This window comes from Telmatherina bonti (assembly GCF_933228915.1).
Source record: "Telmatherina bonti genome assembly, chromosome: 13".
Classification (NCBI taxonomy): domain Eukaryota; kingdom Metazoa; phylum Chordata; class Actinopteri; order Atheriniformes; family Telmatherinidae; genus Telmatherina; species Telmatherina bonti.
In genome coordinates this window covers 20634457-20659713 of record NC_136611.1, presented here as the reverse complement: position 1 = coordinate 20659713, position 25257 = coordinate 20634457, and the positions used below count along the sequence as shown (strand labels likewise).

Here is a 25257-nt window from a genome sequence, read left to right as displayed (position 1 = left end):
TGATATTCAGGGTTTTTTGTTTATTGCTGAAAATACTCTGGTAAGCAAGTAGTCACAAGGTTGTGGTAACAGACATCTATGAAGTAGCAAGAAATGCTCCTGCAACAAATAAAAATGAAGGGGAGAGTAAAGGAAAGAAAAGAGGAGTTGGTTGCCAGGAAACTAGTTTTTCTCAGAATTCGGCTAATTTATGTGTAAGAGGCTTTTAGAAAAGGGCTGGATTCAGACTTGAACAATGGCCATTCATATTGAAGAGAGTGAATGGACTCGGTCCCAGAGCTTAGTGGGTTTAAATTTGAGTTGAGTCAAAAAATGTCCCATCCCCCACATGTCCCACCAAATAATACAGTCATTCCTATGATCCCAGATACTAACATGTTTTTTTTGTTGTTGTTAAATAGATGCATCACGTGGCTTTGTGCTTTCTTTTTATTTGTGAAGTCTGCTTAACTTGGGACTTTCTACAAGTTTTAAATTGTCCAGTTCTGTTTGGGGATTAGCCAGCTGCATGACCAGAGGGGAGGGGCCCAACATTCCTCTCTACACCTCTGTGTGAGCATGCGAACAAGGATTGAGGGGCCCTCGGATGTAATTGGCAGAGAGAGTGACAAAGGTGGTGCGCTTCAAAAGAGAAACCCCAATGAGTTGTTAACATGAGAGAAGCAGACTAGGAGCAAGGAGGTTTAGGGGTGTTGTGCCTTGAGAGTTGAGATTTTCTTACATTGTTTGTACATATTTGAATGTTCCTGTCCTGTCCTGATGGTGGTTGATGGAGGTGGCTGTAGAATTTTAGGGTCATTTTATTGGTGGACCATTTAAACAGGTGAAGTTAATGCTGGATGAAGATGACTTACCTTGAAGTGGAGGAGAGCATCATGTCATACTTATCCCAGAGTGAGACCGACACCGATCCCAAAGACTGTGAGTAACTTTCTAATAAATTTACAGACCAGTTTAAATTTGAAATGGATACATATTTTATTTGTGAGGAGAGTGAAAGTGTTACAGCTCAACATGGATTTCTCTTTACCACAAATCTGAAAATGATGCTTGAATGATTTTCTAAAACTCACATCTTTCTTTGACTTGGGGCCCTACACACATCTTCTGTATTAGTTAACTGCAATGCCAGAAATCAAAACCTTGTGATCTGCATAGCATAGAGGTGTGAAAGGAGGCTCTGGAAACACTGATACTACTTCATTACATGTCAGTGCTACAGTCTGCTGGCTTGAGTATATAAAGGTGTGTTTGCCTTTAGCTCCTAATGCTTAATACATGGAAAAGCTGATACACTGTACCTAGATGACTAGTTTGTATACCTAAAATAGCAACTATTGAGTTAAACATAACCATTCGTCACACAGAGCTACATCAATATTTTACTATTTAGAATTGAAGACAATTCATGCCTTTATTTTAATCCTTACATGTCAACATTCAGTTATCTTCCATGAAAGTCTTTAACACTGTTGTATCCATCGGTGTGCAGTGAATGTGGTGGCCATTCTCCATAACTTCTGGGAGCGGAAGCAGGCAAGTCAGATACAAGATTCCTCCAGTGAATCAGACGGTTTTGATGGGAAGACAGCTGGACAGAAAGAGAGCCTGCTGTTGTATGAGTCTGCACCTTCCACTGGTCCTCCATACGTCTGCTATGTCACTCTGCCTGGAGGAAGCTGCTTTGGTAACTATAAGGTGTGTCCGCTGCCCACCACTGACATCTGGTAAAATAAAAAAATCTCAAATAATCTTAGATACAAGAAATTATATTTACTAATCTGATGGTGGTGCAGATAACATAATTTCTGCTATTAATACAATGAGAAATATCACTTATTATTACTGATTCAGAATAAATGTTTTTGCGACGGGAATTATATTTCTTTATTATTTCAAATCTGCATGTACTGCAGCTTCACAAAGTCATACTCAGATTATATTACGCCAAACGTTTTGCACTGATCAGAGCTGGTGGTGTCTTTATAAGTACATATTAATGAACAACTTAAAAAATATTTTCGATTAGAAAATAACTTGTGTTTAAATTGAATCTTTACGAAAGCATCAATATTTATTAACATGAAAACAATCAAATAAGCAAAAATACAATAGCAAAAGAAAAGTAGACATAATTATGGTGCAATTTTATAAACTTTGCAGCAGGTTAATGATTGTTGTCATACTGAAAGGTAAACATATGTCCAAGTCTGTTATCTGTAACTCTAACATCAATTCATCATCAGAATGTCTGTATGTGACACCGTCCATCATTTCCTGTGCTGATAACAAATACTATCAGAGCATAATGGTATCACTACTGTGTTCATAGCAAAGGTGGAGATGGGTCGGAATTTTTTCTATTCTGGCCTAAAAGTCAGTGTTAATTTAGTCTTACAAATTTAAACAAGCCATTTCAAATTTCCCTAAAGTTTAGGAGAAGTTTAAAGCTTTAAATTGTTTTTTTTATTACTCTCAAAGATAAAACTCTGAAGTTGCTTCCAGGATATAACACTAAGTAAAAACCACATGAGCTGATTCTGTGTAGCTTAGTGAGGATTCTGAAGACACTGAAAGATTTTTTAACAATTTTATTTATTTATTTTAGAAGTTTGTATCTGTGCTAAGTTTCATTACATTTACTTGCATTCACATTCAGGGTCAGATGTTTAAAAGTCATATTTAAAGACAGATCAGTAGGAACTATGTTACACGCACCTTTAAGGTTGGTCTACATTGTTTTTGTTCGCTTTAAATTCTTTGATGTGTTTCAATGAACTTATTATGACCCAGATAACCGCCCCCAGTCATGTGATTAGTTATCTATGAATGCCTCTCTGTCCTATTTTTAACGGTGATTCAAGTTCTGATCCTCTGCTTAGCTGTAATGAAGTGTGAAACCATCAAAAAAATGTAAGAGTAAGTGCTCACCCATATCCAGTGACCCTAAAATGTCTACTTAAAGAGACAAAGCTTCCCACATGTTTCTCTTGTGCTCTCATTTTCAAATTTGTACCTTTTTGTGTTTATATGTCCTCCTCAGGTGTGTGACACTCAAGCAGAGGCTCGCAGAGATGCAGCTCGTGTGGCTCTAATGAACTCTCTGGCAAACGAGCTGCCGTGTAGACGCATCAGCCCTGAATTCATAGCACACAGTTTGCATCAGGCAGCCAGAGAGAGTGCTGGAAGTGTAAGCCAGTGCAAACACACATTATTATGATCAGTTTTAACAGGAATATTGATCTATGCCGCTGTTTTTGTAAAGGTCTCTCTAGACGAAGCATGTGATTCCAGCACCAGTATAGGAATCTACAGTTTGCTGCTCCACTCCTACATGGGAAAGACCATGCTGGAGTTCCAGGTAAAACAGGAAGCCTTTGTGCAAAATTATAATTTTCTTGAGCTGGGCTCATAAATCATGAGATGTCGTGTGATAAATGTATGAAAGTTTTTTTTTTTTCAAAGGTTTCAGTTTCTGAAGCATTACTTTGCACCTACAGATCATACATATTGTATTCATCACCAGGTCCAAAGTCTAAGTGGTATAATTTAGCTAAATATGTTATTTCTAAGTCAAACATTGGGTGGTAGTTCTGGCATTTACTGCAATCATTACATTTATTGTTTTTCCATCTGCATTTTCTAACTCCTCTCTTAGACCTTGGCAGAAAGCCATGGCAGGGGAAAAAATTATTTTTCTGCCTTTGAGTAAATAAATGAATGTGCAGACAAGGGGTTATTAGTTGAAGGAAATAGGTTCGTTATCATTCCTGCAACAGCTCAATTCATTTCAATGAAAAGCCCCAAAACTACAAAAAAAATTATAAAACATATACACTGAAATCTAACCACATACAAACAAACAACTCCCATCATCAACTATGAGCTGTATACCTTCATATGCTTTAGTGCATGTAGTGCAGGAGGAGTTAAATTATTACAGGTAGAGTCATAAGCAAATAAGACAGGAAACAGTCTAAACAGGCCAGCAAATCCAAAGTGAACTTTAACATCGAACAACTTATTTGTAATATTTTCTACCTATGTCCTATTTGTCTGTTTAGCACGAATGTCACTTGCTCCTAACACATGGCAGCTGTTCACCGAGGCGGGGATTATAAATCATGGTGAAAATTGCATCAAACCTTAGATTTGGGACATTCTATCAACCCAATCACATGCAGTTTGGGCACAGCCTAAAGATATTTTGAACTGCTTTTTGTCAAACTGACAGACACTAATCTGAATGTTGGGGTTTGCTTATCAAGTCTCCGTTGCCTTTATCTATCTGTAGGAAATGATGACAATTTTCCAGTTGTTGCACTGGAATGGGACACTGAAGGCCCTGAGGGAAAGGCAGTACTCTCGACAGGTACATGTCTTGCCAGCTGTATAGGTTATTCCCAGTAACGCTAAACTTTGATGCGGCATTTCCACCATAGCTCAGTGATGACACACTCTTCTCTCCTCCCAGAGTGTGATCACCTTTTATTCCAAGCGAGGACTTGATGAGTACATGCGCAGTAATATGGCTCTGGATTGGCTTGGACGGGAGCAAAGGTCATCAGGGCTCCTTGGTGCAGAGCTGCAGGTGGCGCAGAGGGAGCTGGTGCTGGCTCGGCGCCGAGGCATAGAACTACGCTTCTACAAGGAAAAGACAGAGATACTAAGCTTAGCTCTGAGCCAGGCATACATTCACCACACACCTGAAGTCTTCAGCCAGCCGCCAAATCACATGTCCTATCAAGAGCAACTCCCTTTACACACATTATATAATCAGGACTCTGAGGACCAGATAGCACCTTGCAGTTTGTCACCAACCCTCTACAACAACACATTGCTCACTTTTAGCACAGAAAGGCTCTCCAACAGTTCCTCTCCATGCTCAGAGTGGACTTTTATGCCTTTAATTAACTCTGCAACAGAATAAGTAATAAACAATAGACATCCTTTAACTCTGAAAATTAGTTTTTCACTTGATTCATGCATTACAGAGAACAGAATTAAATAAACATTCAAGTTTTCTTTAATAATGCAAAGTTAAATTATAACAGAGATTACAGATATCATGTAATGTCCATCGTTAAATTCAGTTTTTATCACAACTAAGATTATTTGTTTAATGTGGTGCTTCAAACTAAAACAAAAGAAAAATAGCTTTTTAAATTACCTAATAGAAAATTTATTGACATTGTAATGTATTTTTGTGTAAAATGCATGTTCTTGTACTTTCTCTCTTTTTTTTTCACTTAACTTCTGTTTTAACTTTAGCTCAACATTTTCTAAATATAATACCATTCCGAATGTGCCTTAACTTTTTTTTTCATGGTGCTTGCTTAATTTTTTAACCCTGACCAGCTTTTCTGAATTTCTTATGTCAATTTTCTCAAAAGAAAAGATTTTGCACAGAAATGCAGGATACTGATGAACTATTTGAATAAAATTAAATGTGTAGATTTGAAATTTTGGGACAGAAAATCAGTTATGTTTAGTTTAAAATGTCACAGAGCAGCTGGGTAAAAAGGCTGTTTGTGTATTTGTATGGAGAAAGTAACAGATCAGCTCAAGAAGAAGAAAAAGAGGAATCAGAAGAAAGGAGAAGGAAGAAGAAGACTTGAAATTTTCTAAAGAAATTTTGAAAGGTGCCAATGCAGCTACTGCTCCATCCTAGTGTGGCAGGCATTTTACTAAGACTCATTATCTTTGTGAGTGTAAGGGAGAGGCTGTGAACAGACATGACAGACATCTGACATGTAGAAAGATCTACAGTATGACGTAAGGACTGCGTATGTGGGTGAAATGAATGAGATTTGGCAGAAATGAGAGTGAAACAGGGTCACTTAGGAGATGTATAGCTCAGGTTTACTTTCACTTAGAAACATCATTCAAAGTTTAAACAGGTCACCAAAGATTAAGCTTTCTGACTGAAATTATATTTTCATACTTTTTTACTGTTTGGGCACATTTTCTGGTTATGCTTCAGGGAAAATCAGAAAATTGCCCAAAATTCTTCTCGCTCAAGGCATCAGTCACTACAACCCAAAATTCTTTAATAAGCAAAATTTAGAAAAAGCCATACTAATATGTATGCCTTAATGCTTTTACCATTGGCATCCATAATTACTAACCAGTTTACAAAGCAACAAATAAAACAATCAACAAATGAAAAGAAACTAAATTAGCAATAAGAATGGTATAATAGTTATAATAGATTAGGTGTTTGGAAGTTGGGAGAGTTTCAGTTTCATGTGTTTAGCCATTAAAAGGATATTAAGGACATGTTTTAAAAGCTGATGTTGAGTTGATAGTTGTTTATTGTCTAAATAAACATTTTCTGTCATAAAGCCTTTTTTATTATTATTATTATTCTGGCATAATTCAATCCTGGCTGTGCTTGATTTAATTTTTTTTTTGTATGTTTTAGGAAATCATACACTTCCTCCATAAAAATTTTATTTTACATTAAGTGTGTAATGTTGCTTTTTTTTTTTTTTTTTTTTTAAATCAAAACGGCGTGTGCGTGTGATGACTTTTGACAACGCTCGGATTCCGTAGAGAGGTGGTGTAATCACGTGATCGTAGATCGCGATCGCGCAGTTCCTGGAACAAACAAAACAAAACAAATGACAGTCGACCAGCGGACGGAGCTGTCATGACATTCGTGGCGAGTCGTCGATGTCGTATTTACACAACGTAAACAACAACATGGAGAACACAGAGCCGCTGAGACCAAGCGGAAACACAGCATAATAAACCAAAAGGTAGACGTAGCGTTGTTTAACTAAGTGGACTCTCTTTAGCAGGGGCTTCTTTCGTTTTTCTATAAATCATTATCTGGATACTGAATTTATCTTTAGGGACATGTCGGTATTTGCCTTGTTGTCCCAAACTATTAACATATTTCTGAACAATATAACAGTATTTTGTTTACAACCAGAGTCTGTTTTTATCTTGATAACGCAGCCAGTCAGCCTTTACCTGCTTGCAAGACTAGCTAGCTGTTGTACCTTCTGGTTGTTATGAAAACATATGACGACTAATAGTTTTCAACTGATGAACATTTTGCAGTTTATTGTTTCCGCCAGTAGACTCTTCAGTCGGTCCTGTGACACTTGTCATCTGAGCTGTACGTGAACTAATGTGATCAGGCACTTAAAATGGAGGCTGTGAGACCAAAGAAGCCCAAAGCAAAAACCAGCGGAAAATCTCAGGTGAAGACACAAAATACTGAACAATACTCTGCACTTTCATCTACTTTTCTCTCCCAAGCTCTTTGGTGAAATAGTAGCCAGATCCATCCAGTGGAGTTGTTGTGAGGCAGCACAGATTTCACAGTCACAAGGATAAAATAGGAAAACAGCCATATAATCAGTAAAATGGAAGATTAAGTGTCTAGTTCAAGATACTTTTACTACCCAGAGTAAAAAATATAGGATAACTGTTACTGAGTTGTGTGTGTTTGCGTGCAGTGCAAGTTAACATATGGATATGTCTGAAACAACAACAAACAACTACTTCTCATGCTGATGTTTTTAGCCTGTAAATTTTGTTTCGTGCCTGATTGTCCCAATTGTTTATGCTCTCAGCTGGTTAAGAAGCAGAAGCAGGCAGAAGAGGGCAAAAAGGCAACAGTCCCCTCAGCTGTCTGCGATGAGGCCTCCAGCTCTGGTTTCACAGACATTCCCCTCAATGTGCCCGATGTTCTACCTCAGGCTCCTCAGGAGGAACATCAGGAACCTGTTCAAACCTCTGAGACCACAGCACAGCCATCACAACTGGCCTCCAAGAAACAACAGACTTCCACAGCACAGGCGTTATGCACTTCAGAGTTAAGTGGGACTCTGCAGTCAAGTCTACTTTTGTCTAAGGACTCAAACAAGGAGGAAGCGGAGCATGATGGTGTGGGAATGCAGGGGACTAATCTTAAAGTTTTACCTCAAATCACAGAGGTGGGAAAAGACACACAGTCGTGGAACCTTGTTTCTAAACAGTTTGAGGTCCTAAGCGCTCCTGCATTGTATCCATCTCTCCCTACACTGGATGAGGGTTCTGTGACACAGTTTTATGATGAAGATGTGAAAAGGTGTGAAAAAGAACCTGCAGTGTTGGCGCTTCCTGAGCAGGAGTCATCTCCCCCGAGTTTGCAGCCTTTGGAGTCCATCACTGAGCTTTCAAGCAGCAAACTGTATCCAGAGTTACCCAGAACAACTCCAGAGATGCAGGTGATCTGATGTTCCTTAAACATTCTATCTTTATCATTGCATACTGATGCTGAAAGCTGGTTACCTGTTAACTCCCATAACTGTGTCCAACATGTATTTTCTCTGTAGGCTTTTTCACTGGAGCAGTTGAGTGTCTGGGAACCAGGTGGAGGGTTACGAGCATGGCTGGAAGGTGTTGAGGTTTGTGCTGCCCAGTTCTGTGCTCTGGCCCGGCAGGAGAACCATGAACTGACAGAATTGTTGCAAAACTACTGGCGTTGCCGCAGACAGCTGACCCAGTCGCAGACCCAGCTGCACACACAGTCCTCTGACTGCAAGAGCACACAGAATCGCCTCTGGAGCTTCAAAGATGAGCAACTCACACTTCAGGTTTGTTTTTGTTTTTTTCCTTTTTCTTTTTTTGTCAAATAGAAAGTACAGAAAGCTATAACAAGCCTGTGTTCAACGTTCATGTTTTGTCCTGCAGGGTGTTTGTGCAGACCAGACTAAGGTCTGCGGATACCATCGTTTCCAGCAAGCTGAGTTTAGCCAGTCTGTTCTGGCTGAGCTGCGGAAATTGCTTGAGGCTTGCAGTGAGCTGCTCCATCAGAAGGTGGTGTTGCATGCATACACTGCTCTACTGTCACACCTGCAGGTGGAATCATACTTGTATCGACTCCTAAAAGGTAAGACATTTTCAGGCACTCTTTTTCCAAGTAATTATCCTCCCTTCAAATATTGTTTTTCTCACTCACAGTGTTTGTTTTGTTTTTTGTTAGATTGTTCTGGCAGCCAGACACAGCCTTGCTCTCTCCAACCTCTGAAAGAGGCCATCAGTGTCTTGTTTAGTTTCACACGCAGAGTCCTTGATGAGCCACAGTTCCAGATGGATATCCATCACTGGCTGGAGAGATTGGTAAATGAAAAACTGTTTGACTTTGGGTTTCACTAGATGGAATTATGGATTATATGTCCTGATTCATCATGTAATTGTGGTCTGTTCTCCACAAGGTTTCCGTCTTGTTGCATGTTGGAGGGTCAGGGGAGCACCTGTATCTGCTATGCCATCTTTTATGCTGTTCAGCTGGGGTGGGAAAGTGGGCTGCACCCTTCCTTCAGGTAAGTTAGGGACACATATTTTTATTATAATTTGTCATGTCAGTGGCTGTACATGCAGTTGATTAGAGTTTTCTTGTCGTTATCTGTGCCAGATTCAGGTTTGGGGGAACACCTCTGGAGTTCAGCATTTTATGCAAGCACTAGCAATCTTAATGTCCCCTGCCAGGTAAATACAGGACCCTCTATAGCAGCTCTAATATACAGACGATGAAGGTTACAGTTTAAATGTTTTCCTTTCATTGTCCAAAAGAATCCAGTTTATCTTTTAGGGCTCACACCACCTCACCATTATAATGTATGGCTCCTGTGTTTTCACCCAGACATCGTGCAGAGTTTCTGGCTCATATGAAGCCATGTGAAAGTCAGAGCTCTTCTGGACCTGAGTCAGGAAACTGGACCCTCGTTGATGAAGGTGGAGAGGAGGTCAGTGCAGGGAGGCACTGGTTAGAAAGAAAAACAAACCAGTTGTCTAAAGACTGCTGTAATTCCACTGAACTTTTAATGACTTATTCTTCAGACTGATTATGTGGAAGCATGTTATGTCATTGTCTTTATAAGTACAGTGTCTCTTTCTCTTGTTCTTCACCTGTTATGATGCAGTTAAATCCACAGACTGCTTGTCATTTCAGTAGAAGTGTTGTGTCACTGCGGAGGTGTAGAAAAGTAGATGTGTCCTCAAAACAGAATGTTCTGATGCTCTGAGTCACTTACTAAAACACTTAGGACCATTTTAATGTCAGACTGCCTACTTAAAACCATGACTGCTGCCAGTACTGATGTGTTATCTAGGAACCACTTTGTAATAAAAATCTTTATGATTCATTTTATCTGACAAAACATACTATTATTTCTTTTTTTTCTTAAATTCACACCTGTTATTTGGTTATACAGTAGTTCTTACCATCTATTATTTATCTTTTACTTAAAAATTGTTTAAAAAAAAAAAAAAGATTAGACTCAATTCAGGTTCAGGTTATTGCAATACACTGTTGGTCTGTGTGTTCAGGATGAGGACCCAGAGAGCAGCTGGTTGCTGCTCTGTGAGGAGGACCTGATCTCCCTGCTGACCCAGTTCCCATTTCAGCAGCTCTACTCGCACATGCTGGGGATGAGCAAGCAGGGTACGAGGTTGTTCTGTCCGTCCTGTGTTTGTATTGCTCATTTGGCATCATCATGGGCTAAAAAAAAAAACCCACTCTGTTTCCAGGTGTGTATGAGCCCCAGGCCTGCTCCAGTCAGAAGATGATGCGTGTGTTTTCTTTCGCTTCCTCACTCATTGAAATTCTTGCTCTTGGCCTGCAAACCTACAACAGAGCACGATACAGACAACTGGTCAAACGAATAGGACACATCATACGGTCAGTGCATAAGTAAAATAAGCAAAAGTCTACTGTACAGACTCACTCTTCTTATGGTAAATTATCAAGACAGAAAATACATCAAATAAAGTGTTAATCTCCTGTTTTTTCACTCAGAATGACAGTGTGCTATGTCAGTGACCACTGGGCCCAGTATGTGAGTGTAAGTGGTGGCGGATCCAGCTCTCATGCACAGTCTCTGTCTCTGGAGAAACTGCAGGTGGAATATGATCATCTCTTCCTCAGAGCTGTTTTACATGTTCTCAGGAACAAAAGGTAAGAAATTTTCTCCAAGTTGCCAACTTTCCAAATGTTTTTTTTTCTCTAATAACTGAATGTCTTTTTTATCTCTCAGGTTGGGCATTTGGTTGTTTATGTCTGAGATGCCATATGGGACTTTGTCCAGCTCTATGCTGTGGAAGGTCCTCTATGTTATGCAGTGTGCGGAGACAGCAGGACACGAAACACTCTGCAATGCTGGTGACACACTGTCCTGCATTCAGGCACTCAGAGGTATTATCATACACACCTGCACAAAAAAGGGAAAACAAAATCCCCTTGCAACCACATTTTGTTAATCCTTTGATAAAGTTTTGCAGTTTATTTTTCTGAAACCTAACTTCTAGTTCTTCAGGCACCTTTGCTGCATTTGGGATTTTAAAGTCAGGCATATGTTCCTCTTCATCAGGAGCTGTTAGCACTGTTTATTTTTCTCTCTGTTACAGACCCAAAGCATCAGGAGAGATTTGAGCAATGGCTGTGTGAGGTGAACAGCTCTGATGGCATCTCTCTCCTCACTGCACTGGCTCACATGGCGACACCGACTCAGCATTCGGACCCGGCATTCATCACCACCGTAACCCTGCTGATTTATCAAGTATGGGACAGACATAACTAATGCAAAAAAAGTGGAGACATTTAGAAGACAAACTAATGTGATTTAGTCACATGTTTGTTTATAATGTATGGAGGATTATGTTAATTGCCTTTACTTAATATTCAGTATATGAAATACGCATACAAAATGAATTTGGTTATCTATTCTAAGATGTAATCAGAACATGACACATTGTTCTAGTAGACTGGAGTACAGTTTGTAATTACATAACTTTTTTGCTTTTTTTTTCTGAAAAACGCTGGTTAAAGATCACATTCTGAACCTTTTTTCTTTTTAACTTTCCTTTTATTAATTTTCCACAGGTGTCTTATGTTAGTGTGTCTACCAGAGAAACTTACTCCAAAGTAGGGAGGGAGTTGCTGGCTGTTGTCGCTTCAGCTCATCCCTACGTTATCTCTGTGCTCCTGGAGAGACTGAGAGAGACCATACAGACTGTAGGAATGGTCAGTGCCACTATTTTAAAACTAAAAGTAGTGTAAACATATTTATTGTGTAATTTTGGAAGATGTCAAACTCAAAGAGTGTATGTTTTGTGTTTTTTAGGTGGCTCTGTACTTGTGTAAAGAGCTGCCTCTGAGTCTGTGGTGGCCACGGATAGACGAAATATGTGTGATTGGAGCCTGGCTGCTCCAGCACCCCCTCTCTGCAGTGGAGAACCGATTGGCTTGTGTTATCCTGGAGGGCCTGAACTGGGGTTACACACAGGTAGTGATGAATGCATTGAAAACTTTGTCAGACTTATCACCGTTATGCTTTTGTAAACAATATACCCTCTTTTGTTTGGTAGGATGGTTCGTTGGCCCTGTCGTCATTTCTCCACAGTGAGGTAGCTTTGCTGGTAGCTGAAGCCTATCAGAAGTACCTTACAGACAAACCGTATAGTGGCCTCATATCGGAGGGAATCAAACAGGTCACACTTTCCCACTTTCCTCCACATTAACTTCAAACTACCTGATTGAGCGTCACTTTTCATAGTTTTTCATCTTTTTCTTTCTTGCTTTCTATGTTTAGGTGTCATACCTTGCTAGTGTCCTGCGTTTGGGTGTATCTCCTGAAGCCTCCTTTAGCCAGTGGGCATGGCAACTCTTGCTAAGGCTTAAGCTTCATGGCAATTCCCAGAATCCTAAAGGGGCTTGGGCAGTGCCTGCTTTGGCATCAAACCCTCCTCCAGAGCTCACACGTGCACCTAGCATGCACTCTGTTCTCAGGGCAGTAAAAGCAGGCATCCCTATTGGATGCTATCTATCCATCGCCATGACAACAGTGGGGCATAGGTTTGTGATTGCATTTAAAAGCTAAATATGTATAAATTATTAATAATTATGTGTGATTTCCCTGTAACTGTGGAGTTAATTAAAATGTATGTTTCTTTTTGTTTGTTTGTTTGTTTGTTTTCTCCCAGCCTGGAAAATTTTTGCACTGATGGAGTTGGGTTGTTGAAAAACTTGATACAGTCGCGTCACCTGAGAGCTGCTGTTCATGTGCTGGATAACATCCTACCTCCAACCTATCCACTGAGCTTTTACCTCCTGAACAACGCAGAGTAAGCAAGGCACACTCTTCATACAGGACACAGAAGCTGGCACTTGCACTTCCCAGCCTAACACAGGTTCCTCCCTGTTTTGTGTCCTGCCAGGTTTGTAAGTTGTATCCAGCTGTTTCTGCAGTATGACAGTGTATGTCCTCAAGGTGTGACGCAGCAAGTCACACATCGAGTAGCACCACTCTTCACGGGAACCAGCTATGGAGATAATGTCCGTCTCCTCAACAGTGTCATTCAGGTACATCAATAAAACTTAGGAAAAAAAGACAGCATGTGTGTATAAACACCATTTACAGGCCCGATTCCTTTTTTTTTTTAAAGGCAGAGAACTGAGACCGTATTAAGAAATAAATATAAAAGATTTTGTGATGTTTTACATAGACAGTGTTTCCCTAGTGTAATGGTAAAATGTTGAAGAGTTGACTTAAGATTTATAAACGCCTCAGTCAGAAAAATAATGTATGAAGATCTTTGTTATTTATCCTTCAGAGTCACATCACTGAAAGCTCACGGCCTGGTCGGGTTGGAGCAGCAGCAGTGATGGAGTTTTGGGTTGGAATTCTGACTCAGCAGAACTTGTGGTATCGAGACAAAACTGTCCTGTTCCTCATGGATCAGATCTGCTGTGCAGCTTTCATTCACCACCAGGAAGAATGTGTGCAGAAACTCCTGTACCAACAACATAAGGTTAGGTTTTTTGTTTTATTTATTTATTTATTTATTGTTTAATTGTTTGGAGAAAATTACAAATGACAATGGTAATATTTGTATCCGTATGTGTTTTCATACTTCATATAGAATGCCTTGGGTTACCATGGAGATCGTGGTCTTTTGTCGTCCCTGGTTGGCTGGATTGCTGGAAATGCCACGCCATCCTTCATAGAGGGCTCCTCTCTGAGTGCAGAGGTAAGTGCCCCCACAGCACCAATAATATGTGCGAGCACTAGTAGTAGTATTTAAACAGTTCTCAGTCCTTACAGGCTTGCTGCTGTCTGTGCTGTTTGTAGGTTTGGTTTGCCTGGCTGGTGCTGAATATGGAAGGCATGTTTGAGGAAGATTCTCAGTTGAGACGCTGCGTTGAGCATGAACTTCTTTCAGATTCCAACATCTCCCCAGATCAAGCACTAAAGGTAGGCAAACACATATTATTAGCAAGTGTTAAATGTTAGTTTAGACTGAATCATATTACAGTTAATGCCTCTACCAGCTAGTATGTGAGATGAAGTATTTCATTTGTTTAAAGGTGTATCTCACAATGTTTTCGTGAATGTTAATGTGGACTTTTTGAAATGTCAAATTCTGAAGCAATATTTTAAAAGGTTTCATACTATTGTCTCCTGCTAGTTCATATTCTTAAGTGTTGTGTTAGGATTAAACGACAAGGAGCCATGCATTACACAGTTATAATGCATAACGCTGCACATTGTGGTGTTCTAGACTATGCACTGTGCATTAAAATTGTGCAATGCATGGCCCCTTGTTAACGTTTTATATAAAATGTTTTTTTTGTTTTTTTGAGGTTTTTTTTGTTTTTTTATAAAACCTGCTAAATATACCAAAGTATAAGAACTTTTTTGTGTTGGCCTTGATGTACTTTCTATGCTAAACAACCATTGTCAAGAGAAATGGAATGATCAGATTTTATTCAGGTACGCATATAAAAAGTGGCAAATAAACCAATGGCAAGTCAATGGCCTATATGTCATTTAACTATTTACATTTCATTATTTAGACTAATTTGGTTTTTTATTGTTGGAGTGATGGAGTTGATGTTAACGCCTTGTGTCTTTGCTTTTCCTGTTCTTCTTGTTTGCTCTCCTCCTCTTCCCATTCATCAAAAGTTTTGTTTCAACCAAAAACATAAAAATTCCCCTTAAAATCAATGTTACAGCGCATTTCTTTCATTGACTTGTGAAAAAGCCAACAGCTCTGAATCAGTTGATTCACGCTTTGCTATGGTCACACCAGTAACAGTGATAAAACAGTGATTTGATTTGCTGAACTACGTGTGCATTTATAAGAAAATAATGCACACTAGTTGGCATTAACATGGTCACCGACCATAGTATAAATTTAAATAACAAAGAATGTTTCTGTGTCTGAGCCAGAAGGTGCAACAGAGGCTGAAGTTGCCAGTAGCTCCATCTCTACAGCGGCTGCAGGTGTATCGCTGGGCATGTCAGGCCACAGCCACACCACCTGACCACCCCCTCCTTCCACTCATTTGGCAGAAGTTCCTGCAGCTTTATCTCAGACAGCCAGGACCTGAGTATGGGTAAGATGAATTTCCATTAATGTACTTAACCACAGAAATCAGAAAAACAAAAATATTCCAGTATCTCTTTTTCTGTTTGTTGCCTAACAGGCTAGTTGCAGCAGGATGTATCGGCAAAAGGTTCTTCCAGTCTTCTTCTCAGGCCACTTTACTTAAAAATTTAAGGCAGAGAATACAAGAGGTGTCTGACTTCCACCACGCTGCCAGTCAGGCCCTCAGGGTGCCCCCACCGCACACACCTTCATCAGATACCCAGGGCGATGAAAGTCCCAATGATGCCAGGCCACCTTACCTCACCTCTCCTCAGCTCCACACAGAGCTGGTCAGGTAGGTCACAGATGCTGAATGAGTCCACTGGAAAACATTTCTTCCTGTTGTTGGAAAGGTAGCTTACAGGCTGTAATTTGTCCACTGTGTTTCTGCAGGTTGTTTGGTGTGTTTGCTTTGTGGTTGGATGATGAGACTCTTCAGAAGCAGGAAGTGTACCTTCCATCTCTTCCTCCAGAGTATGAACCTCACAGGCTGGCACAAGTCATGCAGCGGCAACAAGTCAGTCTGTCTTTGTTTTTGGATGTTTACACAAAAGAAGGGGAAAAGAGAAATGCAGGAAATCATTAAAAGGGAGCTTTTGCTTTTCCACTGTCACCTCGTGCATGCTCAGTATGAGGGATTGGATCAAAGTCAAGATTGGATGTTTGATCTATTGGTTTTCCTTAACTATATATTATGATTTGGCTTGAATTAACACGTCTTTAAAGTCCCCTGAGATGCCATTGTTGTGAAGTGGTGCTATACAAATAAAGCTGAATTAAATTGAAAAAAAAAAATCACATTTTATATCATATTTTCCCATCATGTTTTGTTCCAGGAGCTGTGGCTGGAGTATGTAGATCAGGAGCGCCTGCAGTATGATGAGATGGAGGTTTTATCTCTGTGGGAGAAGGTGCAGAGTGAACCGACATTCCTGCAGACGCAGAACCTGGGATTCACCGACTATACCAGCCTCAGCAATGGTACATAAATGAAATTATTACTCTACACTCAAAGCATTAACCAAAGCCTATTAAGTGATCTGATGGGAAGTTATCTCAAATGCATAAATACAATAGATGTAACAGCATCAACATTTTCATGTTGTTATAGTTCTGTGTTTATTTGCCTACATGTTTGCTGAGGAAAAAACTCTGTTCAAAGCCAAAAGTGTATTCAAAAAATAGGAATTGTTGCAACATTTCATCCAATCAGCATGATTCAAAAGTTATTTTATATAGTTTTTTGTATGTCATTTAAAAAACTCTCTTAGGAAATGTATGTAATATTGTTTTCTGTTCATCTACGTTCAGCAAGAGAGCGTATCCTGTCAAATCTTCAGAAGCATCCGATTCCTCTGCCCGCTCCTGAGCTTCATCAGCACAAGGCCCCTGTGGCTGAAGTTCCCACCGCTTGTCTTGTTGACTCGAAAGCTGCCAATGAGCTGTTAAAGTGTGACCTAAGCATATTACAAGAGCAGGCCAGGTATATACATCTTCCACACATGCACATAAACGCACATTTCCTTTCTAAAATATTTTATCTTGTTGTTGTTAGACTTGCAGTCGCACGGGAAGCGCAGCAGGTGGCGATGGAACAGGAGCTACTAGAGAGTCTTCCACTACTCTTTAAAAACCGACCAGAACAAGTCAGCATGGCCCTGGAGTGTAAAGGAAAAGGAGGACAGCCATGCCAAGGGCCCGCAAACATCACAGTCACGGTACGACCATTCAAAACACATCCAGAAACATTTTAGTGAACTATCATACCGTGATCTGTTAATAACTATATGTGTGCACGACTGTGTAGTGTGAGTCTGTCCAGAGACAGGAGGCAGTGCACAACCAGATAACATTACTGCGCAGGGATGTGAAGAAGCTTCAAACTGATGCAATGGCACCTCCACCTCAAACCCTGGCCCAGGCTGCCGTCCACACTGAGAACTTTATCACGTCAGTGCAGACATATCTTTTCACCTCCAAATAGAGGATTAATGGTGCATATTGCAATAAGTGTAATGCTTAGAGGACACATTTGAAATATGTTTGTTTTCTGTGCTCAGGGCTCTTGTGAATATGTACAAAACCCAGAAATCTGTGGCGGTGCAGCAAGTTGGTGTGTCGGCCTTTTATCGGGTGGTCTCTTTTGTGTGTGAGGACATGCTGCGACATCCTCCAACACGGCAGTTTCTCTCTTCATGCGTGGAGATACTAGGACAGGTGACATACTCATACACCTTAGGTAGACAATCAGGATTTGCATACAAAAATCCACCCTGGCAGTATGAGGGTGCCTCTATAGAGCTTCAACCAAAAAGATTTCCAACATCTGAGTTGTACTTTGGCCACAATAAACTGTAAACAATAAAAAGGTCTTTATTATATTATAAAATATCTAGCAGGGCTAGCCCATCACAGGTCACATGTCTGTATAAAGTGACTTTTACAGCACAGCATCTGAAAGTCTGTTTATTCTTTGGGTCCAGGTGTTTATCCAGGGAAATGCACAGGAATGCAGTCTTGTCCTGAAGACAATTCTGGAGGAAAGACGTCTTTGTCCTCTCATTTCCCCTTTCTTCACACCCAACGCAGCCCCTGACCAGCTCGTCTTCCTCTACCAAAATGTGGTGACGTCCCTCCACCTTGACAGTGCTGATGTCATCTTCATGCTCCTCACTAAGGTTGCTCCACCCAAGAAATGCATTGAAGAAGCACAGTAATTAATACCACATCTCATGAGTTGCAGGAGTTACGTATGCATTTTTCTTTGCAGTTTGATTTGGTCCAGTGGCTGAACGAAGCCCATCCTGTTTTTTCGGAGAGAACGCGTTTGCTGGAGTTGGTCCATGGAGCTCTGTGTGTCTGCGGCCGGGACCCTGAGCCTGAACTTCTCATGCCTTTTCATCTTTTCACCAAACATTGGACCTGGCTTTTACGGCACCATTTTCCAGACCATTACAGTGACTGTTTACGTCTGCTCATGACCAGTGAGTTAGTCTGTCATCATCTATTCATTCAAGCAAATGAAGAAATGTCTTCTCCATATCTAATAGCAAATAATAAAATGATTTCATAAACCAGACTAAAGGCAGCTGAAGCATTCACTCACTGTAAAGAGTCAGACTTCAGTTGAAACCTGTCAATTCATCAAAATGAGAAAAACTATTTCTTTTTACTACTAATAATAGACAATATATAGTTCAAGTTTCTTATTGTGAAACTTAAAAACAAATTTCCTCTCTCATCAGGTTCATCTAACCAGTTGTTGAGTCCAGAGGTCTGGAAAGTGACCCTGCGAGTTCTGGGCTGCATACCTCCATCCCGCAGCACCAAGAGCAAAGCTGACCAATCCCTCAGCAATGCTATGGGACCCCTAGCCTCTCCTTACAGATCCCCCATCAGCCTTTCTCCTCAGCAGGTAACTGATTTTTGTGTTGTTAATTCAGACATTCCTGCTTGATAATGTTTATGTTGTTACTTTCCCTTTAATACAGCAATGTTGGGATACGTTATTGTTTGCTAACAGGTGGATGAGACCGTTGACTGGCTGAGTGATTTCTTTTTGAGGAGTCGTCTTAGTAAGCAAGACCTCCAGAGCTTTGGCCTCTACTCTGCCTGGACTCCCTACGTCAGTGATGTTGTTTCCTTCTGGGAACATTTGATCACTTGCCTAATAAATGTGCAGCTTAGCAGCTGTGCCAGAGAACCAGTGGGCAGCAGCAAAATAATGAAAGGTAACTCTACACTGCCAGGTTACAGTCATGAGAAGGCATGTAATTATTAGTTAAGTTTTAATGTTTAATTTTGTGCAAATGAAGGAAAAATGTACCTTTCCCCCTCACAGCTCTGCAGGACCTGTACAGCAAGCTTGTAAAATTATTTAAGCCATGGATCTTTCCTCTAGACACTGGGGATGGCAGGTAAGCATGGCACAGGCAATTCTCTCATATGATTGCTTTTATTGTTGTTGATTTTTGGGTCTCTAGTGGCCTTTATTTGATACTAGCTCGACAGGAAAGAGATCAGAGAGAGGGACTAAACTCTTGACCTGGGCTGCACCAAGTAGCTGTAGCCTCTGTATATGGAGCACACAGCCTGACTGTGCTGTAGTTTTTGTCTGATTTATCCAATCTTGTCTCTGAAATTCACTTTACAGTGGATACACAAAGAACATGATATTGTTTAGAGAGACAATAGTCTTATTGCATTATTTCAAAAGAATGAAAATATCACCACCATATGTGTCTCAGTAAGTGTTACCCTTGGCTGGAGACGGATGGCAGTGCAGCAGGATGTCTGGTTGGCCTTTATGCTCAACTTACTGACACACTTCATCACAAATTCAGAGGTAACTTTTCAGTTCAGTTTGAATTAAGCAATGCCAACAATATAAGTTTAATATTAACTATCAAAAATTGGATGGATAGTTTGCAAATTCAGAACATGACTGAAAAAAAAACCCATCAGTTTCACCCATTTTAAAGTTTCAGTGTAGTGGCCTTTAGTGGACTGTTGATATCATCTGGTTTTAACAGTTATGACTTTGCATGCATGTTTACGTTACAGATCGCCTGCTGCCTGGTCAGAGAGGAGCACTGTGGCTGTGTATGATGCAGTACTGTGAGAGCTGCACCTCTCCTCGCACACCTGAGTACCTGCTGTACCTGTACCATACCCACCTCCGCAGCCTGCCCTGGAGGCACCTGCACCCTGACACTCAGCTCATGGAGCAGCTTTTCAAAGTGAGATGCTTTGCCCTCTGATCCCTGGCACCCACAAGCCTGGACATGCATGGCCCAGTGGGGCTTGTTAATCTGAGACCTTGGCCCAGTTTCTACTATTAGGCTAAGTTCTGGTCATTTTTGTACTGTCAGGCTGTTTTTGGAGAAGATCTACATCAGTGCATACAAGCTGATATATATGGATTTTGAATAGATTATGAAACTGAAAACATATGTTTAACTTTTTTTTGTTTTTTGAAAAGCTAGTAAACAAAATTTTCAGTTGATGGTGAAGCATTAAAAAACCTGATGTCTCTATTCTTCTATTCTTCAATCGTTTTCATTAATGGTACCTAATGTTCATTAGGTGGGGTTTTCCTAATATAAATATATGACAATCACCAGGTTGTTAACCAGGGTACTGAGATGATATTTTATTATGTTAATTTATGATTCCTTGCATTTCCCTATTATCTAAAATTTACTTTCCAGCTTATGTAATTTTGTGCCTTTCTGTTCCTGCAGGTGGAGAGAGGTAGTCCCAAAAGCTGCTTCCTCTTTGTGGGTGAGCTGTTATGTGAAGTCAACTGGGTCAGTGTCTTAAGCGACTATTTACAAACACCTCCCAGCTCTACAACATATCCAACTGTACCAGAAATGGGTGTGCAGAAAGAGACACAGACCATGCTGGTTTATTTGCTATACATGCTTGTTTTTCTGGCAAAAGAGGAACAACTTCTGAGCCAACAGGTCAGTCAAGATTACTTTGGAATTGCAACGGGGCCAGAACACTTGTCACATCTTTCATTCATTTATTTTATTTTATTTTATTTTATTTTATTTTATTTTATTTTATTTTATTTTATAAACCTCCAGGACTCTCCTCTGCTCAGTCTGCTGGTTCAGTCCACTTCTCTGCCCTGGCATCAACTGGACCTGTCTTCATACCAGAGCATTCTGGGATATGTTAGCACCCACTATCCTCCATCTGTGCTGCTCTGTACCGATTCTCCACCTCAACTGCTGTTGAAATTACTCCGTAGGGCTGCAGGTCTCTACCCTCGCCCCAACGAAACTCCACACCAGGTGTGATGGCGCAGTCTTGTTTGTTGTATTAATGCAGACTTGATTTATAAAGCACTTTTATGCGTGTGATCACAGTAGTAAACCTTGAGCAAAATGTGTATAATTGGGGAAAAATATTCTGGTTTGGAAAAGCTACAAAACATGTAAAAAAAAAAAAAAAAAGGATTTTTTTAAACAGTAAATACCCAGCAAAATACCATAAATGTAAAAGAATGTTTTTGGCTAATTAAAGTGGATATTTTATGATTCAACTGAAACAGCAGCTATAAGTTCTCAAATATGACATCTGCTGAGTAAAGACTAGATTTTAATACTAGAGAATGTAAAGATTCAGTGATCTGTATCTGCTTTGTCTCAGGTGGGCACATGTAGTGACAATAGGAGGCTTGAACTCCCCACACTAAATTTATTTATTCATTTTTAACTTTTGCCAACTTTCTATCTCTTAGCCAAAGTTTCCTCTTTTAACTTTGCTGTGGTAGTTGACACATTTGACACACCTCCTTTTTCAGAAAGGTGTGGCATCTTTCATCTTTTGAGAATTTTTTTTTTTTAAAAGAAAGGGGTAAAAAAAAAAATCCTTAAAATAAATTAGTAATTGATTATATATCTTACTACTTGCTACTTCCATTTGGGGCAACTTTAAAACTACTTTTAGATTTTTAAATGTGATCCCTTGGTTGGAAGACGCTGATTTCACTCTTGTTTATGGCAACTTAAATGTTTTAATGAATTCATTTGTTTTGTTTTTTTTAAATATAATATTAACTTAATAACCTCACTCTTCTTCGCTAGGAGGAGACACTCAAAGCTGGAGCCTACTTGCACTGGTGTGTGCAGTCACTAGTGACATTAGAACAAGGAGGAAGCATTAACCTGAGCAGCCTTGAGGCTCAGTTGGAGACACTTCTGGAGAGTGTTGTCATATTTAACCCACCAGGTGCTCAGCCTTCAGTGACTTTCTTCATCTGCATTCACAACCTGTAATAAAATCTTTGATCATCTCAGTACTACATCTGTCCTCTTTAATCCCCTGCAGAAGTGGGTTTGGAGCAGAGGCACATGGCTTTCTGTAGTCTCTTCAGTGATACTCTGACTCTGCTCAATGGAGTGGGCGTTTCAACAGGTGAGGGGCTCGCTGCTCACGTCATAACCTGGCTGGACAGGAAGGGGAGGGGCTTGCCCATTCTGCCTCTTCTCACTGCCTGCTCCCGTTGCCTTGCATCAGTGCGACATATGACGCACATCATGGAGGCATGCATCACAGCATATTTTAACCATGGTAGGCAGTGTTTACCAAATCTATATAAATTCTACAAACACATACATTTAGCTATATTAAGATTTTTTTTGTCTTTGTTCACTTTAGCTGAGGAGGATTCTGTAGGTTGGGGTCCTGTGTTGGCATCTCTGCAGGTGCCTGAGCTCACAGTGGATGACTTCCTCTCCGAGAGCCAATCAGGAGGCAGCTTCCTGACGCTTTATACCTTCATCTTGCAGCGCCTCAACTCTGAATACACAGCAGCCAATGAAAAGAGGACACTGGCTCTCATTAACACATGGACAATGCAGGTCTTCCCCAGGTTTGGTCCTTATTCATCTTTTCCAGTTTAAGTGCTCTGTTAGCTGCAGGCTTCTTTTGCATATTAATATTGAGGTTCTCATTTATGTCCAGTGGCCCAGGTGATGAAGCCAAACTGTTCCTTTGGTGGCACAAAGTACTGAATCTCTCTGTGGAGCAGCTGCAGCCACAGGCAGGCCAGAACGAGGTGTCAGGAGTCGTAATGGGGCTGATGAGGTTGCAAACCCGGCTCCTTCAGCTTGGAGAAGAAAGATTAAACTCTGGGCTACTGGGAGCTATCGGCCTCGGAAAGAGGTCTCCGGTTTCTAATAGGTAAGTGTGCCTGCATGTTATTTGAAAATGAGAACACCCGATCAAACTGTGTTCTTTTAATGAACAAGCTGTTCATTCTTTAACATTTAGGTTTAGGGTGGTGGTTCGCAGTCTGGCAGCATTTCTGAGCGTCCAAGTGCCCTCAGAGACAGAGATAAGACTCCAGCCCGCCACTGACTTGCAACTCTCTACAAAAGCACAACAAGTACGAAAAAAGAAGAGAAAAGTCAGTGTTTTTATTTTGCAGTATGCAGTTATTTCCTTACAATAACCGAGTTTGCTTGTTTTCTTTTGTGCGTGCAGATGTTGGGGATGCTGGAGGCCATGGCCAACAATAAGCAATATGCTGACTTTGAGGAGACTGTGAACAAGGCTGTCCAGTTCATCCGATACCCAGGACACTGTCTCAAAGATGGATCTCGACTGTTGGCTCTTCTGGTCAACTTTCTATACCCGGACGTTCGATACCTACATGTAATACGTTAGCCTTGATTTGATCTGGCTTGTGTTAAGGTTCGGAGGATGTTGCACTCCTGTGGCAAACAGAGACAGTAAATATCTGCTCTGCACAGGCGAAGTCTTACTGGAGCATAAGATTTTCAAGTATTGACACAAGTGCTGAATTACCTTTGTTGTTCCATCAATGAGGGCTCTGCATGAGAGAAACTAATTTTGTGTCAAAAAAAAAATTCAATTGTGGCTGGTGATGGGTCGTGAAACCAGTCAGAACTTGAAAAAAATTAATCTGACATTTTTTAGCACTTTATTTTCTTCTGTTATGTTTCTGCCTTGTTGCTTTTTAAATACCTTGCCTGATGATTTTTCAATCACAATTTGGAGGGATGATGCATATATTTATTGAAGCAGAATATCTGAATCAGACTTCACCACTGGGCTTTTGGTGTGAGCTTCACATCTGCATGTGGAATTTAGCAGAAAGATTATTTGGAGGGAGCTGAAGGACAGATCTAATAGGCCTATAAGCTAGGTAGTATTTACTTGAAGTATGGTGGTGGGCAATGCCAAGACGGCTAGTGAACAGTGTTAATTGCCTGATACAGCTTGCTTGGCCTGAAGATATGGTCAACTTTGTCTCCGTTTTTGGTACTATACACATGCAACAGTTGTGTTTAGTAACAAAACATTTGCAAGACTTATTTTTGTTAAGCCAAAAGTGCTCTCCTTGTTTCTGCCAAAGAAATGTTATTTTAATCAGCTCCTCTACTTTTGCATTTAAACCATCAGGACCATGAGCTCTGGTTGTTTTATCTGACTCTGTAGTTTCCAAGGCCTGCAGTGTGAAAAGCACACACACCAAGTACACAATGTGCCACACCATTTGGCTTCCTTATAAAGCCGTATGCGCAGTGTAATTCAGATGGCTTATGCGGCTGGTGTTTCTCAGCAGTAATGCTGTTGAAGCTAGTTTGCAACTTGACTTTTATACACTTGTTTAAGGATAAGGGCAGATTTTACATCCATGACAGTTTTCAAAGTTAATTGCGCTCTTCAGTTCACCACTTCTGTAACCCTGTGCCATCTCAATAACAGCTGAGCTGCACTTCTGCAACCTGGAGGTTGCTTTATTTTTGGTGTTACGTGATGGCTGTTTAAAACAAAAGCATTTCTTCTTTGTTTTATGAGTCAGCCATCAGGAATGGATCTTTCGAGCTGTTTCGGGGGGTGGGGAGCTACAGAGCCAAGTCAATAAAATAGACTGAATGTTTCAACACTGGTATTTATCTCTAATATTGTGTTGCTAAACCATCTGCATACATGCAACATCTGAGACCGATCTAACCTCTGATAAGTCATGTCAATATACATCTAAGTAAGGCATTGAGCTAAGTTGAAAGGAGCCAGTTAGGACGTTGAAAACAAAAGCTAGGACGATATTCTGTGCAGACTTAAAAACACAACTACCTGGTCTTATAATCTGTTTTTTCCTCAATATGTTGCCACTGTTTAGGCGGACATCACACTTTCCTTATTTTAGAAACTTGTTGTGACAAGCATTGTTGTTGAGTGAACTGATTGACATGTACATCTTGTTGCAAAAGTACATGTGCACTCTTAAAAAAAAAAGTAGTTTTGGCAAATGGTTCAGAAGGGAATTTTAAAACTTAGCTGTGC

General features: G+C 40.3%; 2 protein-coding genes across 2 annotated transcripts; both read left to right on the top strand.

Annotated features, from left to right (window-relative positions):
- Positions 1–839: 839 nt before the first annotated feature.
- LOC306764497 (protein limb expression 1-like) lies at positions 840–4930 on the top strand (the record flags this gene model as incomplete). The annotated part of the gene is made up of 6 exons (XM_079251671.1): positions 840–921; positions 1493–1698; positions 3044–3190; positions 3266–3361; positions 4295–4372; positions 4475–4930. The coding sequence occupies 6 exons, from the start codon at positions 840–842 to the stop codon at positions 4928–4930; spliced, it is 1065 nt and encodes a 354-aa protein (XP_079107797.1).
- A 1694-nt stretch (positions 4931–6624) lies between these two features.
- epg5 (ectopic P-granules autophagy protein 5 homolog (C. elegans)) lies at positions 6625–24675 on the top strand. Its single transcript, XM_079250857.1, has 46 exons — positions 6625–6761; positions 7069–7211; positions 7587–8222; positions 8331–8591; positions 8689–8887; positions 8981–9117; positions 9213–9320; positions 9413–9486; positions 9641–9743; positions 10327–10441; positions 10528–10678; positions 10796–10954; positions 11034–11191; positions 11404–11555; positions 11879–12019; positions 12120–12281; positions 12364–12486; positions 12588–12850; positions 12979–13119; positions 13213–13357; positions 13609–13806; positions 13918–14025; positions 14127–14249; positions 15228–15394; positions 15485–15721; positions 15820–15943; positions 16263–16407; positions 16738–16909; positions 16982–17144; positions 17234–17376; positions 17487–17643; positions 17910–18104; positions 18197–18410; positions 18672–18841; positions 18950–19157; positions 19268–19343; positions 19674–19771; positions 19990–20165; positions 20670–20894; positions 21021–21230; positions 22026–22170; positions 22270–22512; positions 22600–22813; positions 22906–23124; positions 23215–23329; positions 23428–24675. Exons 2-46 carry the CDS (start codon positions 7158–7160, stop codon positions 23608–23610), a joined length of 7710 nt encoding a protein of 2569 aa, XP_079106983.1. The 5' UTR covers positions 6625–6761; positions 7069–7157; the 3' UTR covers positions 23611–24675.
- Positions 24676–25257: the final 582 nt, after the last annotated feature.